Source organism: Amborella trichopoda, chromosome 1, assembly GCF_054954075.1.
Source record: "Amborella trichopoda isolate Santa Cruz 75 chromosome 1, AtrichopodaSantaCruz75HAP2 v2.0, whole genome shotgun sequence".
In the NCBI taxonomy this organism is placed as follows: domain Eukaryota; kingdom Viridiplantae; phylum Streptophyta; class Magnoliopsida; order Amborellales; family Amborellaceae; genus Amborella; species Amborella trichopoda.
In genome coordinates, this window is record NC_142336.1 from 58,123,120 (window position 1) to 58,140,131 (window position 17,012).

The 17,012-nt window shown below is 33.0% G+C and overlaps 1 protein-coding gene across 12 annotated transcripts; it reads right to left on the minus strand.

The window, feature by feature from the left end:
- Window positions 1-708: 708 nt before the first annotated feature.
- On the minus strand, window positions 709-11,476 carry ORP4C (OSBP(oxysterol binding protein)-related protein 4C). Of its 12 annotated transcripts, none has more exons than XR_016042074.1 (8): window positions 11,399-11,476; window positions 10,391-10,546; window positions 8,272-8,517; window positions 7,098-7,194; window positions 4,795-4,900; window positions 3,519-3,602; window positions 1,393-1,495; window positions 709-1,076 (listed from the first exon to the last, which is right to left on the minus strand). XR_016042074.1 is itself a non-coding variant. In XM_088848811.1 (8 exons), exons 1-8 carry the CDS (start codon window positions 11,399-11,401, stop codon window positions 825-827), a joined length of 1,035 nt encoding a protein of 344 aa, XP_088704937.1. In that variant the 5' UTR covers window positions 11,402-11,476; the 3' UTR covers window positions 709-824. The 12 variants fall into 12 exon arrangements, 9 of the variants coding, with proteins under 9 accessions (XP_088704937.1, XP_088704936.1, XP_011625744.1 ...); XR_016042073.1 differs by having other exon boundaries at window positions 4,795-5,014; XM_088848811.1 differs by having other exon boundaries at window positions 3,531-3,602.
- Window positions 11,477-17,012: the final 5,536 nt, after the last annotated feature.

A 17,012-nucleotide genomic window follows, 5' to 3' on the forward strand; every position in this document is an offset into this window, starting at 1 on the left:
TTTTCACCTATGCTAGTATATATGAAAGGGCAGCTATTATAATTTTTGGCACGGTGACATGAGATAGGGGTGCATTTCAGTTTGTCATGCTCGTGGATTTTACTTATAATTTGTATTTACAAAAAGGTACAATGTTATAGGCACCTTGGATAGTATTAGCATCTTTCGGGAATCTAACTACTAAAGTCGGGCAATAGCTCTTCTATAGGAGGGCAGAGCCCTCCTAGACAAGAGCATAAAGGGAGGGCTCTTATTTAGGAGTTAAAGCCATCCTAGACAAGAGCACTATAGTAGGGCTTGGTACCGCATTGATACTTAGCATCAATGTAACATGCAGTTGAGTAGTTTGCAAATCGTAGGAGTTAAGCCTCCTTTTAAGATCTTTTTTTAGTAGTTCAATAGTAGGAATCGAATTTGAGATATAAAGCTGCTATTTTATATTTGTTATCCAAATTGAATTGTATGTATCATAAAAGTGAACAATATCAAATAAATAAGGAAAAATATAAAGAATGTATAAATTAAAATTAAAAACTAAAAATAAAGAATTTATAATGCAAGGAAAATGAATGAGCTCCATCAAAATATATTTAGAAATATCACCGAAATTTAAAAATAGAAAATAAAAATAAATCAGATATTTATTTAATTTAATATTAGAAATATATTTTTCATGTTGGTGGTGCATCATATTTCACATGCCAGTAATTGACAAAGCACAACTATATTTCACTATATTTCGCTATTCATAGTTTGCAATGTTATCTGATTTAAATAAATAAAAAATAAGAAAGAAAAAAACTACAAGAAATATGAACCACTTCCTAAGAAGCAATAATTGGGGCAGGGGGCACTTGAGATTGTCTAGGTAAAACTTCGAAGGCGTTATCTTCAGTTTTCACTAAATGGAAATATTTAGGTACCCAAACAGTCCCCTTCTTCATCCTCTCTCTCCTTATTGACCTCTCCTTTTCCTCTATTGCCTTTTTCGCGTCCCTTGCGTTGTCCCATTCTTTATTCGTTATTGCTTTCATCAGATGGGACCAGACCAAAGCTGATTCAGTTTTAGCCACGCCCTAAGAAGAAAGGGGAACCAATATTTGATAAATAACTTAATAAAAAATGGGTAATTTTATTATCCAAGTCTTGTTTGATCTACACTATTTTTTAAGCTTTAAATTTTATAATTGGATATAAAAATAATTTTCAAGCCATCACAAAGATTTTTAATACTCAAATAATATCTTTCAATACTATTTCAATGTGCACGTTACTTGGATTGGATTGTTCAGGGCCTCAGCCTTGTACAAACCATACCAAACGAGTACTGGGGCGGGCGATAAAGAGATTTTTTCTTTGTCTTTTTTTATTGTTGAAGTAAGAGGCATTTACCTTTGGATCCTGAAGGGCCGGTGTCTTCAGCTTAAAAATGGCTTCCTTCGCATTGTACAAAGTCGTCATTTTCCCGGTGCCAATTTCCTTTATCGTCACCGCCCTGCAACAAGATCGTTGGGTCGCTTGCCTGAATATATTTAATTCATTTGAAAAATTACCAAAAGTACAGTTGTCAACCTGCTGGACCAGACCATCGGTCTACACACCGGGCTGAGTTTGTACCGCCCAATGAGGCTCGCTAGCCGGGCTTGGACCTGGCTCTAGCTGAAACATGACCTGGCCCAAGCTCCCCCGAGCTTGGCCTGAACCTAGCAATTTGCATGTAGAGATGCCAATCAAGTTGTGCAGGGCCTGGTTTCAGGCTAGGCGCAGACAACAGCATGAAGCCCATTAGATAGGCTTGCTCTGGGCCCTAGTAGACTCATATCGGGCCCCGGCCCAATTTGGGCCTGCCTACTAGATTAAAAAACAGTGCAGGGCTAGGTCTGGCTGTTATAGACCTAGCCCATGCCCCCGCCTGGCCTAGCCTTGGGGCTATGTGACCCAGCTCATGGCCTAGCCCTTGGGGCCAGTGGCCTAGGATGAGGCCGAGGCCCTCTAAGCCAAGCCACATGGCCCATTGCGAGCCGTAGGTGTATTCGGGCCAGATTTTAGCCCGGCTTGTTGGCAACCTTAATAAAAATAATTAAACTTCAGGAAAGACACTATGCTTACGCATGTATTAGTGAGAACAAAAAAAATGCGAAATTTTAGCGTGTATAAAGATATTAGAGAGAGATTAGAAAACGCTGTTTGGCTTTTGCAGTCGAAGCGTCCACTTTCTCTACCTAAAAGAAATTTAAGGTTGTGTCGTTTGGCATGATTAGGGTTGATATTGGAGCTTAATTAAAACAAAAGACAAAAAAAAAAGAGATCTAAGACGGCATCAAGGAAAGACAAAAAAGTGAATGATGCAAGAGAGAGAGAGATTCCAAAAACAAGAGAGAGACTCCATGAATCAAAAAAAAAGTTGGAAAAGAAAGTTAACGGGAAGAGGCAAACTGTTACTAATTTTCCTAAATAGATAACCCAACAGATTAAATGCTCCCGAGGGAGTATTTCGTAGATTCGCTTTCATGGGCAAAACTTGTGTAGGACTATTTTCTGGGAACTTTCTATTGAAAAATATCCGAAAGTTGAACTCGTTGGGTGATTTCTAATCTGGATGGTACTCGGTCGGGACCAAATCGGTTCCATAATGGCATGGGTGTTGGCCCGTCTCCTCCTGAACCTCACTCTTTTTTTCTTTTCTTTTTTTCTTATGTAAGCTGATGTAATTTTGCGTTAGGTCCTTTCTAAATCCCCACCCCATAAGCTACTATTTTAATTTTATTCTATTTCATTTTTTTTTTAATATTTTTCTAGATCATCTATTCATATCAATTTAGATTATCGATTCAGGCACGATATGGATTATGGGTGAATAATCCACCCCACCGATCTGAGTTTTGAAACACCGGATTGAACTATTTAAAACCCATTTTGGTGTGGCATTTCATGAGTCGTTTGAACTATTTAAAACCCATTTTCGTGTGGCATTTCATGAGTCGTTTGAACTATTTAAAACCCATTTTCGTGTGGCATTTCATGAGTCGTTTGAAATTCAATCAAAAGAACGATGGGCTATTTCAAATTTAGATTGAAAATATGGGTACGATGTTAAATAGTTAAAATATTAAGAATTATTTGGTAAATTTCCCTTGTCTTTTTCTAACACCCAATCCCTCGGTAACACTCGAGGAGTGTTTTTAGCACCTTAAATTCCTAGTAGTAACCTTTCAAAAAGGATTGAATCAAAAAAGAGAAAATCATATGGCCTCATTGAAAATCTCACTTTAAAACTAAAGAAAAGATGGAAGTTAAATTCTAAATTTATCACATCTAAAATGTCAACTGCGTATATGACCCATTTATCGACACGCGCTTACTCTAACTCGTGACTATGTGTCGTTTGAAGAGTTTTTTAAATTAAATCAAACAAAATGGATGAAATGCTAAATAGTTAATATTTAGAGCACTTTTCGATAAGTTTCTGATGAAATTAAAAAAAAACGAAACAATCTTCTGACTCTTCAGTATTTTACCCACAATCTTACTTGTCCCAGCGACCTTCAAACTCGTAGATCGGTTGTCCACCCGGTTCATAATAGATTTTTCCCCTGACACCCCTGCATAAATTCATTAACGTTTGTAATATAAGTTTTAAATAAATTACCAGGTCGGCACAAAGTCGATCGGTCCAACTCAGGAATCAATCACGTTTTTGCCGATTTCATTAAGAAAAGAACAAGCTATTTGCTACAATAAAATAGTGTTTTGCTAAAGTAAAAAAAGACTCCCCAGTCTAGACGAGTTTTTGACCGGTTTATTGTTTTTGCACGTGTTTTTTCACCGGTTCACTATTTTTTCCGCACGATAAAACAACGAAAAGGACTGCCGATTCACCGATCTGGATTAATTTTTGCGATGCCCTATCTAGATCCCCGGTCCATTTTTTAAATCGCTAATTTATTCACATTAATTCATGATAGTTATTGTCAATGCATTGCATGATGCTCTTGCTAAGAAATTAGATCAAGTGGTCATTTTAAAATATTTAGTTTAAATAAAAATTTGCACATTTCAAATCTATGTCATTTAATATTGATTATGGCCATTTCATTTTCTATGTGACATTTTCTAATTTTGAAGTATTTTTTTTTTCAGATGAAGGATGGGGAGACATACAAGCCCTTTTGCATAAAATTTTATAAAGAAAAAAGAAAAAATGAGAGATTTTAGAAAATTTTGAAGAGAAAAATAAAAAATTTAAAATTTTATAAGTCAGATTTAAGAATTCACGAAATACAACCAAGGCATATCTTTATCATCAAAGGCTGATTACTCAGAAAACAAATTTTCTAGCTCCTTTCAAGATTTTTGGTACTGGAATTGAATTTGCTGGTAGAGTTTTGAAGGTGTGACATTACTTTTTATCATAAAGTCTGCTTCTTAAGCTCATTGCACCCGATATATAATATATTTCATGATATAAATAATTTTATATTTTCACCCAGAGCTGACCTACCCTGACAGGTCCAGTCCAGGTGCCATCAAACCGGACCTGACAAGGTCGAGGTCAAGTCTAGGTCAACCTTGGGTCTGGGTTGGGGTCGACTTGAACCTAGCCCAACCATTTATAGACCTAAACACACATTGAGACGCCTGAGCCTACAAACCATCTACACAGTTGTAAAGTCGACTAGAGAGAGTGGGTTGAGAGAAAAGCCTGAAAACAACGCACACAAAAAAGACTGTGCATACGTGTGTGCGCACGCCTGCATACGCACACATACGTGTGTATGTGTGTGAGAGAGAGACCTTGAATTTCTTTTGAACCCAAAGACTGACCAGCCACCTACAGACACGCTTGCAGCTAAGCCGGATTCTTTGCAATGGATGTAAACGTCTCCAACCCAATCGACTCCTGGCAGTGGGAATAGTGTAATGAGGAGGTTTGGAGCATTCATCTCATAATTCTCATTAAATTTTAACAGTTTTAAATGCCTTTTCCCATTCACAAATGCTTCAACAGATGTGCCTGAAAAAATTCAACAAAATGAGCAAATTATTTTATGGAAAATTTACCATAATACCTAAGAGATAAGAGATGAACTGTTTAATATTCTATTTAAGAAAAATTTACATATAAATCTTATTTTATTTTTTCCATTTAAAATAGTTATGTATTTCATATTTTACAATCGTCTCTTTTTTTAGAATATAAAGTGTAATTTCATAGTATCCTTTTTTTTTTTCTACATATTAGATTAATTTTAAATTTGGTATCTTTATATTGTTCACCATTATATATCTATAAAAATATGTAAAATAAATAAAATCACCAAACTACCCCTATACTATTCAAGGGTAGTTTGATAATTTTATTTATTTTAAGCTATTTTTTAAATATTTTTCAGATATATAATGGTGAAAAATAAGAATATACTAAACTTGAAATTAAACAAATGTACAGAAAAAGAGATAAAATGAAAATGTATTCTTAAAAAAAAAGACTTGATTGTAAAATACGAAGGTTGCCGTTTGTGTAGAGCCTAGGCTCTAAATAATCAAATTAGAGCCTACCTTCAAATAGTGTCAAGAAATGTGGTTTTAATATTGGAAATCTTTGTGCTAGCTTTAAAATATATTTTTATATTTATTTATAAAATTTAAAGCTTCAAAAATAGTGTAGATCGATAGATCTATGAAATCTTGAAAATTGGCGGTCCAAAAATACGTTACAAAATACACAATTTCCAAAACTTGAAATCTATTTTTTTCTCATGTCCATGCTTATTGATATCGAAATGATTAATTTGAAGATATTTGAGCATCAAAACAACCTCCTCTGGTGAAATTTTTGAAGTAGGCTCAAATTTGATTGTTTAGAGCCTCGGCCCTACATAAACTTTTCCCAAATATGAAACATATGTTACTATTTCTAAATATGAAAAGGGCACATATATATATATATATATATATATATATATATATATATATATATATATATATATATATATATATATATATATATATATATATATATATATATATATATATATATATATATATATATATATATATATATATATATATATATATATATATATATATATATATATGACCAATCCTTTCAAATTGTAGACAAGGATAAATAAAAAAGACAACCTTTCTATACTCGCCCTAATGTATAGTAGTTATAGACTTCTCTTTATCTAGCCATTGGATCTGAATGCACAGCTGAGATGGATCCAATTACAATATCATGCCCTTATACTATATTAGTTTTTTTTTTTTTTCAAAATATTTCATACCAAATTTTGAGCATCCCTTCCTCTATTAAACTCGCACCTACAAATATATAAAAACAATATTTCTAATAACCTACATTAACCAAAGTACACTAAAAAACTTTAGGGGTATTTTGGTTATTTTAGTTTATTGAAAATATCGTTTATATATATATTTTTAGGTGCGCCCCATCGATACGATGTTACTTACCAACTTTCATACTTATATAATTTGTTGAATAAAAATGAAAAATAAAACAAAATGAAATGTATTAAGGAATCAATGGTTTATTTGATCTAAATTAGATAACCGGATAGGGGCAATATAGAATTTCTATCCTATGGAATAAGACTATCCTTTTGGAATAAACATGTCATAATCAGGTCTCAATGAAAACATTAACTTTGACCCATAAAGGTCACAAAGGCGGATGTGAAATCAGACTGCTATAGTTGGGTCAAGAAACACAAAAAAAACCAAAAGGTCAGGTTTTGTTCCCCTTCGTACAATCCCAACCGCTGGATTTCATATCAGAGGACTAAAAGAGAATATGACATAATATTTGTGGGCCAAACCTCTTCCTATGCACTAGCCTTGTCCTCGTTATAATTTCTACTTCCTTAATAGGGATAGAACAACTACAACTACCCTGCAACTTAGTAGTAGACTCTTGAGGTGAGGCAAAATTCACATTTCATAGCAAATAAAAATTGCATTTAATAGGTCTTGTCCAAAAAAATGGCATTTAATAGGAGATTTAATGGAAATTAAAGGACATTTTTGGAAAGTTCATTTTAGGAAGGGCACTTTTGGGTTAAGTAAATAAATACCAGTGAACTTGGGCACAGTGTTGTGGCACCAAAGCAGTTCAATACTTTCTTTCACATCCGTAGCATGGAGTGCAGTAACTGGAGGATGATGAGATACCTGTCCAAGAGACAAAAAAAAAAAAAATACATATATATATATATAAATGTGTTTTTTATAAGAAAAAAGTTTATATAGAGCCGAGGCTCTAAACAATCAAATTAGAGCCCACCTCACAATTTTCACTAGAAGATACTATTTTGATGCTCAAATATCCTCAAATTGATCATCTCGACGTCAATATGCATGGACATAAGAAAAAAAAATGGATTTCAAGTTTTGGAAATAGTGCATCATATAACACATTTTGGACCATCAATTTTCAAGATTTTTCAGTTTTCATATATCAGTACAATCTACACTATTTTTGAGTTTTGAATTTTTTAATTAAAGATAAAAATATATTTAAGGCTATCATAAAGATTTCTAGTATTGAAACCATATTTCTCGAGGCTATTTGAAGGTGCGCTTTACTTTGATTGTTTATATCCTCGGCCGCCCTTTTCATAAAGGCAGAGATGCCCCCAAGTGATTGAAAACTCGGCGATTAGAGATTGGATCACTCTGACTTGCTAGGGTCTCCGTTCCGTTAAAGAACTTTAGGTCTCCCTTGTGTCTCACCAGGCTCGTATCTCTATCTTGGGACATTTATCAAAATACACCTCACTGATCAACTATTTAAATTCCAACTATTCCTGAGACACATGTACAAAAGCTTTGTATAGGAATCCACAAAGAACAGATAGAATTGATGAAAATGTACAATCAAGATCATATCCATATAATTTCACATCTCTCGATAAATATAATGAGTTTCGCTATTCTAAATGCTTATTCTATTCTAGGTAATGAAGAACTTGTCACTCTTAATTCTTGGGTTCAAGAATTCTTCTATAACTTAAGTGATACAATAAAAGCTTTTTCTATTCTTTTACTAACCAATTCATGTATCGAATTTCATTTGCCCAATGGTTGGGAACTACAAAGATTTTGGATTTAGGTGTATTTTGATAAATTTTCCTTTTTTAACATACACTCAATTCAGTTGGAGCACAAAAACTAGAGTGGTGTTACTGAGTCCATAAGTTGCCCATGCTTTTAAAAATAATAATACTGATTTTAGAGAGAGAGATAGACCTGTTCTAATAGGACATTAAGATTCCCCTTGGAAACATGATGGGTCTCTCCCAAAATGGGATTAAATGGAACCAACCCAAAAGGTGTTGGTCTAATGAGAGAAATACTCCATGCCACTACTGCTTTGAACCTCTCCATTGAATTATTTCCCTCTACACATCTTCTCAACATATCATCTGATATACAATACACAGATTCCCCAACGCACTGGAGTTGTGACTTTGGCATATTGAACAAAGGTGGAAGCTGCAACAACAACAACAATTTTATTCATAATACTTAAGAAATAAAACCCTTTGATTTTGTAGAAACAACATCGATAGCTTACCTCCTTTTTCTCTATAGCATTTTTTTTTTTTTTGATAATGCTTTTTCTCTATAGTATTTTAAACTACGGTAAAAAGATTAAAACAGTATAAACCCAACAGTCAATATTTCAAAAAATAATAGTATAGGCCCAACAGTCCGGATCGATGCTCACATAAATAAATTGCCAGCATTATGTGTCAGAATTTTATTTTTAGGAAAATGTAATAGTTTGATAGATCAATTTTTTGCACATTTATAAGTCTCATCTAGGCCCTCTAAATAAATTTAAAATTTTAATATACATAAAATATGGGACATGTTTGCATATTAAATCTCACCATATCTAACTATTACAAGTGTGAAAGAATTTGTTGATCCGGCGGGAGCAAAACGCCCATTTGCTCCCTTGGGTAAAACAAAAGTTATTTTTATGACTCCAAATTGTAAGGATGTAATGTCTTGAACCTAATGTCTAACCTCCCAAAAAAAAAAAAAAAAATGTCTGTACTTGAAAACAATAACATCCTAATATTGAGCAAGGACAATCCAACTTTCCGAGGGCAAGATCCAAGCATTGAAGAACTCATAACGTATTCTAAGTGTGCCCCCTTGCATAAGCTTTTTCCCAGTGTTCGATTGCACGAACTGGCCATAGAACCTGGCCATGGACCCAGTCCGGGCAACCTGCCAAGCCAAGGGACAGGCTAGGCAAGAAAAGCGGTTAAAAAAATTTTAAAAAAAAAATCTAAAACAGAAAATATATATTTAAAATAAGATTAAAAAAAACGCATCTAAATAAAGTTAAAAAATATATTTTAAATAATCAATTTGTGTCTGGAGGTATTTTTGAAATAATTTTTTAAAAAAATATAAAAAATAAATACTCATGGCCAAAATACTTTCCAAACTTGTCAAAATGATAGAACGCATAAAAAAAACATGTCACAAATAGATTTTTTATTTTTTTGAATTTTTTATAAGTTTTTTGAAATTCTTCTTAAGATCCCCAAATTGGACACTCAGACCAGTGCTCAGGCTCGCTAGAGTCGCAAACCCGTGTTGCTCAGGCAAGTCAGAGCGGACTCGCCCAATTAGTCAAACACTGTTGTGTTACTACCAAGTATTTGTCAGGAAAATCTATCAAAGTTGGCAAGAGATATGAAATATTCAATATTTTACCCATATTATTTGTTTTATTTAAAATACATGATCAAAAGGTGCGGTTTGTATAGAGCCGACGCTCTAAACAATCAAATTAGAGCCTACCTTCCAATAGTGTGGAGAAATGTGGTTTGAATATTAAAAATATTTGTGATAGCCTTAAAATATTGAAAATCGAGGATCTGCGTTACAAGATGCACTATTTTCAAACCTTGAAATCGATTTTTTCCTCATGTCCATACATCTTCATGTGAGATGATCAATTTGAGGCAATTTGGGCATCAAAACAACTTCTTCTAATATAATTTTGAGGTGGACTATAATTTGATTGTTTAGAGCCTCGGCTCTATATAAACTTTTTCTTGGTTGCAAATGTGTAAAATGTTTAATGGTAAATCTCTTATGAATATTTTAATAAATTTTACTTTTCATATAAATAAAGGACAATTTCTTAAAATACCTATGATAGATTAATTATACACTATTTTGATGAATTAATAAATGGGAATAGCTTCCATTTGTCACTTTAACAAATACAAGAAACTCTTAGGAGGAGACCATTATGAGCAACTTATCCTTCTTAAGAAACAATAAAATAACCAAGGTCATGAATTACAAGATGATAAATTCTTGGTCGAAGGATTCGCACCTGGAAGCGTGTAAGATCAGATCCTGGCCGCACAGTTTTGAAAAGGCTGAGAATCCGAGAGAGCATTCCTGGCGCCTTGCATTCGACGCCAAAAACACCATCCAGAGAGAGAGGAGGAGTCAAAACGGCATCTGCAAAACCGCTTTTCTCGTCTTCCTGCAAGCCGCCCATCAAAACCACTTAAACCACCAATTCTGCATGTTCTTTTCCCTGACCGTTACTATGAAGCTAAGAATCAAAATATCTTATTTTTCTTGATATTTCCCAAAAAAAAACAACTTTTTTTTTTTTTGAAATTAAACTTTGAATAAATCAACTCTTTTATCCATATCAATTAGCAGTTCACCTAATATTAGTTAGAAAAATCGTAATCTTTGCAAAAATAGCATCAATTTTTTTTTTTAATTAGCATTGAATTTGCCAGAATAAACAATTCAGATATGCCAAATTAAGTGTATATCAGTTCCAAAACCTCTATTTTTAGCTTTTTTTGTTGATAAATTTCTTTTTTTCTTATGCAAAACCGCTTTTGAGTGTACTATCAGGCATGAACCAAAACAGCTTAGAATATCCAAAGTTAAAAAATGTGAGGCATTTGTGGTTTTCCTTAGGAAATAAAACCACTCCTTGGGGCAAAACCACTCTCCTAATATCCAAAGTTAATAAATAAAAATACCATAAAGGTTAACAAAAAGAAATTTATCAAAAACCATATTTTGTTTTCTTTGTTTTCATTTCATAAAACCCATGACACTAATCATGAGTTAGAAAAGTTCATTGTTTTTGTATAAATGATGAAATGTTAAAAAGTTGATATTTGAAGTGTGTTTTCATAAAATTTCCATAAAATCCAAATAATACTTCCTTAAATTAAAAAGACAGGGAAAATTCAACCAATTTTATTTTGTGTTTTCATAAGTTCAAAACCTTTAGATAAAAGAGCAAAAAAACATGGCGAAAAAGAGGTGAATGCAATAAAAATGGCTAAGACTTGGAAATAATACATACCATTGAGAAGGATGATGATCTTGAAAGCGGTTTTGCAGTGCTGAGAGTGGTTTTTTAATATGCTTTAAGCGGTTTTGCAGAGAGAGAAATTGGAAAAGGGGCGTAATTTATAGGGGGATTTTGAATGCATGGTATTGGACTGATGGCTCCATCCATAATTAACAATTGAACGGTATGCATTGGACTGAGGGACCACAATAACAATTGCACGGTATCTCTTGGAGTGAGGGATCACGGGAAAAAGTTGCACGGCATGTATTATGAGCGATGGAGACCACGAAGACAATTGCATCACATGTATTGGACTAATAGCTGCCTCCATGACCACGAAATCAAAATTTGATACGTCGATATGAACCAAATTTGATACGTCGATATGAACCGTTGAATTCCATAAAGGGATTTGTGGATACGCGGAAATATATTGTTTTTGAAATATATTATACATTGTTGCATAATATATTACTTATAAATAGATTGTTATCGTTTGGGTAGTATTTAAATATAGAAATATATTGTTAAATATATTGCTATTGTTTGGCTATATCGGGAAGAAATATGAAAAATGCATTATCAATGTTTTACCGGCACTTGCTTATAAACTATCATTTCTTTCTTTTTTTGTCACGAAATTTCGTTGAAATGTGGAATTAAAGTCATCGTCATATAATTCTAAAAATATTTTCTAATAATAACATCATCACCATTCTAAAAAGATTTTCTAATAATAACTCGTATTTTTTTAAAGCCATGATGACATCATTTCTTATTCATTTTGCATGCCTTTAACACTTACATGGAATTACATAATTTCTAACATGATTAGACTTGGTTTCAACATAATAAGCCATCGGAATAATATGATTAAAATAACATTATTTGATTGTGATAAACCTTATTTTTATAGTACAATTTAAAAAATTGAAAGAAGTTCAAAGTTTATTAGTAAACTAGAAGGTTTGGTAATTGAAGGAAAAATTTGAAGGCATTGGAGGTTTATTTCAATTGGCCTTTTACTAATTTAAGAGAAATGGAACACCTTATGCAAACCCAGGCTCAAAAGAGAGAGGGGGCCGGCTTAGAGAGGGAGGGAGTACCTATGCAAGCCAGTTATTATGGCTCAAGAAGAGAGATGGTAGGGCTTCCGAGTAAATAGAAAAGCATCAATTTGGTAAGTTACTCTGACGAGTTTGAGAGACGAAAAATGACGGGTTGGCATTTTTTTAAGTGCGGAATAGAGCTGAGAGAGACACAATTTCCCAAAAGATTATCTGTGACGCGCATTTGGGAAATGTCGGTAATCTCTTAAAATTTCCTTCTTTATTTTTGGGAAAATCTTTGTAATCTCTTTGTATTTTCTTATTTATACCTAGAAATATCATATTTCCTTGTAATCTATTGTCATATAATAGATTTCCAAGTACCTAAACGGCCCCTAAAAGAAAAAGTTTATATAAGGATGTAACCTTATAATGTAGGACTATGGATGCACCTCAAAAATCCATCGAACAATGTAGTTTTGATGTTGAAAAACCCTTTGATTGATCATCTCGATATCGAGATGTATGAATATGAAAAATAAACAGATTTTTAAGCCTCAGAAATAGTGCATTTTACAACATATTATCTACATTGTCCATTTTCAAAATTTTCATATGTTTATAGATCTACTTGATTTTAACTATTTTAAAAATTTAAAATTTTATAATTAGATACAAAAATAGATTTTGAGATAATCATAAGAATATTTTCCATCAAAATTATATACCATGATAAAATTTGAAAGTGCACCTTACCTCTACAGCTACAGATATGCCAACTGCACCGTTCCACAAATGACAAGGAAAAGTACACAAGAACAATTGTTTTATGCTGGCTGGACCGCATTTCTACAATATCCAATCCAGAGTATAAAGTATCCATCTTAAACATAGATGCGGTGGTCCATCTAAAAACATAACTAACGGTCCAAATATATTTTTAATATAAATACTATTTTTAGGTTTCAAATAAAATAATTTGCATATTCATGATCTCCATGTTAACGATTATATATTCTCTAAAGGAAGATTGTTTCATGTGGGCTAGTCCTAATTTCTACATATGCGGTCCAGAAAGTGTAACGCATCTATCTTAAAGATGGATGCAAGTAGGTGTTCCATCTAAAAACAATCGAAACTAACGGTCTCTTACTAGAATTATTATTTTTTGTTTTTAAAATTTATTTATTTTTTCATATTCATGATCTCCATGTTAGAGATTACATGTCCTTAACAATTAAGTCTTAAAATCCATCTCAAAAATATATTTATTTGAAGCCCGCTTTTCTACATATGCGGGCTTAGCCACATAGAAATCGAGTCCTTCTCTAAAACTTAGGATCAAATTATATTTAAAAAATATATTTATTGCCCAAGCCCGTATTTCTACAATATATGGCCTAACCGTATGCTAACCACACCAAGTATATAATGAGGTCATTTACCTTTTATTACACAAAGAAGGTACTTTTTTTTTTTTGACAAGGTTACGTAAGAATAGAACTTAAGAGATATTGCTATGAATACTCAGCTACTACCATCATGAACCAAGCCTGATTTCTAGTGTCACAATTAATCTCGACCATTAGATGTGAAATTAAATGGTTGTATTTATTCTATTGCCAAGTTCTGAAAAGAAATTTTTTTGAACTTTATGACAAACCTAAGAGGTATGGAACAACTTCCTAGGCTGCCCAACTAATTTGAGGTGGATTTTACCTAATTTTTTCTAGTCATAAATGATCTCATTGTATACAATCCCATGACAAAAATAGCTCCAACTATTCTAAAAGTGGGAGGAGACTAGCCTCGACAATTTTGTACTCGGTTATCTTGTTTTTGATTTTTGAGGGGGAAATTACAAATAGCCTCCGAGACCACTTTTTATGCAAAACTTACCCCCAACTCAACGTTTGCTCTCACTTTTTGTTCCAAACTACACTTTCTATGCAAATACCTCCCAGCTAAAAACAAAAAATCTAAACTACCCTCCCTTACCTTTACCTTACCCACAAGTCTCCTTCCTCTAAACTAATTTTTTGTGCGGTCCAACATTTCTTTGGGCAGTCCAGCAAGGTCACGTCAGTCCGGTAAATCATTGCGGCGGTCTGGCAGTACAAGGAACTAGAAGAGGTCCGGCAATCAGAGTGGCACTCTGGCATTTTTCAAATATGGTCCGACAGTAGTCAATTGCGGTCTGGTATATAATTTTCTAGAATAATTGGTCTAGCAATTGAAACGGCGATCCGGCAAATTGCTACTGGATCTGAAAGTCAACTTCAAATATAGCCAAAATGATTTTTTTTGTACAAAAATAGCATTTTCGTCTAAAAAAAAATGAACTTTTTCGCTTGGGGGTATTTGCATAGAAAGTGCATTTTGGGGTAAAAAGTAAAAAATCGTTCGGTTGGGGGTAAGTTGCGTAGTAAGTAGTATTGAGGATTATTTGTAATTTTTCCTTTATTTTTTTTTAAGGAGTTTGTAGGCTTTTTGTTTTTTTGGTTTTTTTTTTTTTGATAAACCACTTACTAGAATGAACGGAAAATAGACACGGAATTACTACGTTATAGTCCCATATTTTCTCAATCCTACACCAAGGTCATATTTTTTGTTTTGTTTTATTTTTTTTATTTCAATTTGTTTCCCGGCTCAAACCACATCTTTTCACAAAACTATGATTTATTTTTGTGATATCTAGAATGGTAAGAAGCCATAGAAATCAAACGGCCCAATATAGGGGCGGTTTGACATTAGCTACTTTGAAGTGTCCAACATGTCAATCTGACCTAGGTACGACCGTGCAGTTCAATGTTGTTGATATCACTTGCTCCATAGTGATTTTTTTTAAAAGTGATTTTTTTTTTTAAAAAAAAAAAAATTATTTATTTATTAATTATTTTATTTATTTACTGTTGAAAATGAGGTGAGTAAAACAAGGGCTTAAGTATCATTGAGAAAATGAAATGTAGAAACCAATAAAAATAGAATTATATGTTTACAACCACACTACAAGAGCGTTCTCAGTATTGTAATTAGCCCCTTCACTATAAAATAACATTGTGTAAAAAGGTGATCAATGCAAAGCAATTATTGGGATATCTAAAACTAGAAAGTCAACAAAATACTTGCTTCTTATCGCACGATATAGGCAAGCCTACATAGCACCAAAGTTGCCTAAAATTAAAAGAGAAAGTGGGCTTGAATTTGACTATAGAACGAGAAAGACTATGTAATTGTAGAGAGAGAGAGAAAAAATTGAGGTAGCAAAATGATGTTTAAAAAATGGTAGAAAATCCCTTTTAAAGAGTGAATAGTGGCTTTTATCTTAGTCATTAGATCTCACACACGCCACACTCGCATATGTGTGGGGCTGAGCCTCGAATCCAATCCGTACTCGGGCGAGGTGCTTGTGCAAATGCGAGCATGCGAAGTGTAGAGAGCGTCAAAAAGCGCCATTGCACCTACTCACATATAGGTCACAAGCTTCATGTGCTTCACGCATGTACCGACACTCACACCTTTGTTCTATGCATATAAGGCATGAGAGTGCTTTCATATTTATATCATTTTTTTCACATTAAAGCCCACTACTTTCTCTTTCTATTTATTTAAAATTTAAAAAAACAATACAAGTAGATATATTATTTGAAAATATACAATAATATTTTTCTATTCTAAAATACTAACACAAAACACCTTCAGTATAAAAAAAATTTAAGTAGAGGGGATTCCAATATTGCTCATGTCGAATTGCTCCAAATACGGGGTAGTTCAATTTGTGAGATTTCCTACAGCTCACAACTATGTGGCTCAAATTCTTTTGATATCTTTAACTAATTTAAGCATGAAAGGGACAAAAGCATTATGGAGAAGAAGAGAGGAAATAACATTTGACCTTATTTTTGGGAAAAACTCTACTAATTTCTACAAATCTTGCTCTACACATTTGGTGTCATGTAGTAGATATCGTTTACCACTGCGATGGCAATTTCGAGAAACATATAATAGAACTTTACTATTTATCCTTAGCGACTCCGAGTAAGTTCATATAAGGTTACGATCTTAAAATGTAGAATCACATGTGCACCTCAAAAATGTTGTTTTAATGCTGAAAAAACCCTTTAATCGATCATCTCGACATTGAGATGTATGAATATGAAAAAAAAAAAAAAAAAGTCGTTGAGTTTTAGAAATAGTGCATCTTGCAACACATTATCTAGACCATCCATTTTCAAGATTTTCATGTATTTATAGATCTACTTGATTTTAATTATTTTTTAAATTTAAAATTTTTTAATTAGGTATGAAAATAGATTTTAAGATGATGTTAAGAATTTTTTATAATAAAATCACATATTATGATAATTTTTTAAGGTTGCATCCTCATAGAAACAGCGCCCTTTTATTTTTACTAATTTAGAGTGAGGGATCTTTATATTGACTCTTCAAAAGTACCTATTTAGAATGGTTGTGTTCTGGTGAGGGGCCCCTATTTGTAGATGGTGATGTGATGACATTTTTGCAAATTAAAATTTGCACATGCGGTGGTGGCCAGTCATGGTCGTGGGTCCTGA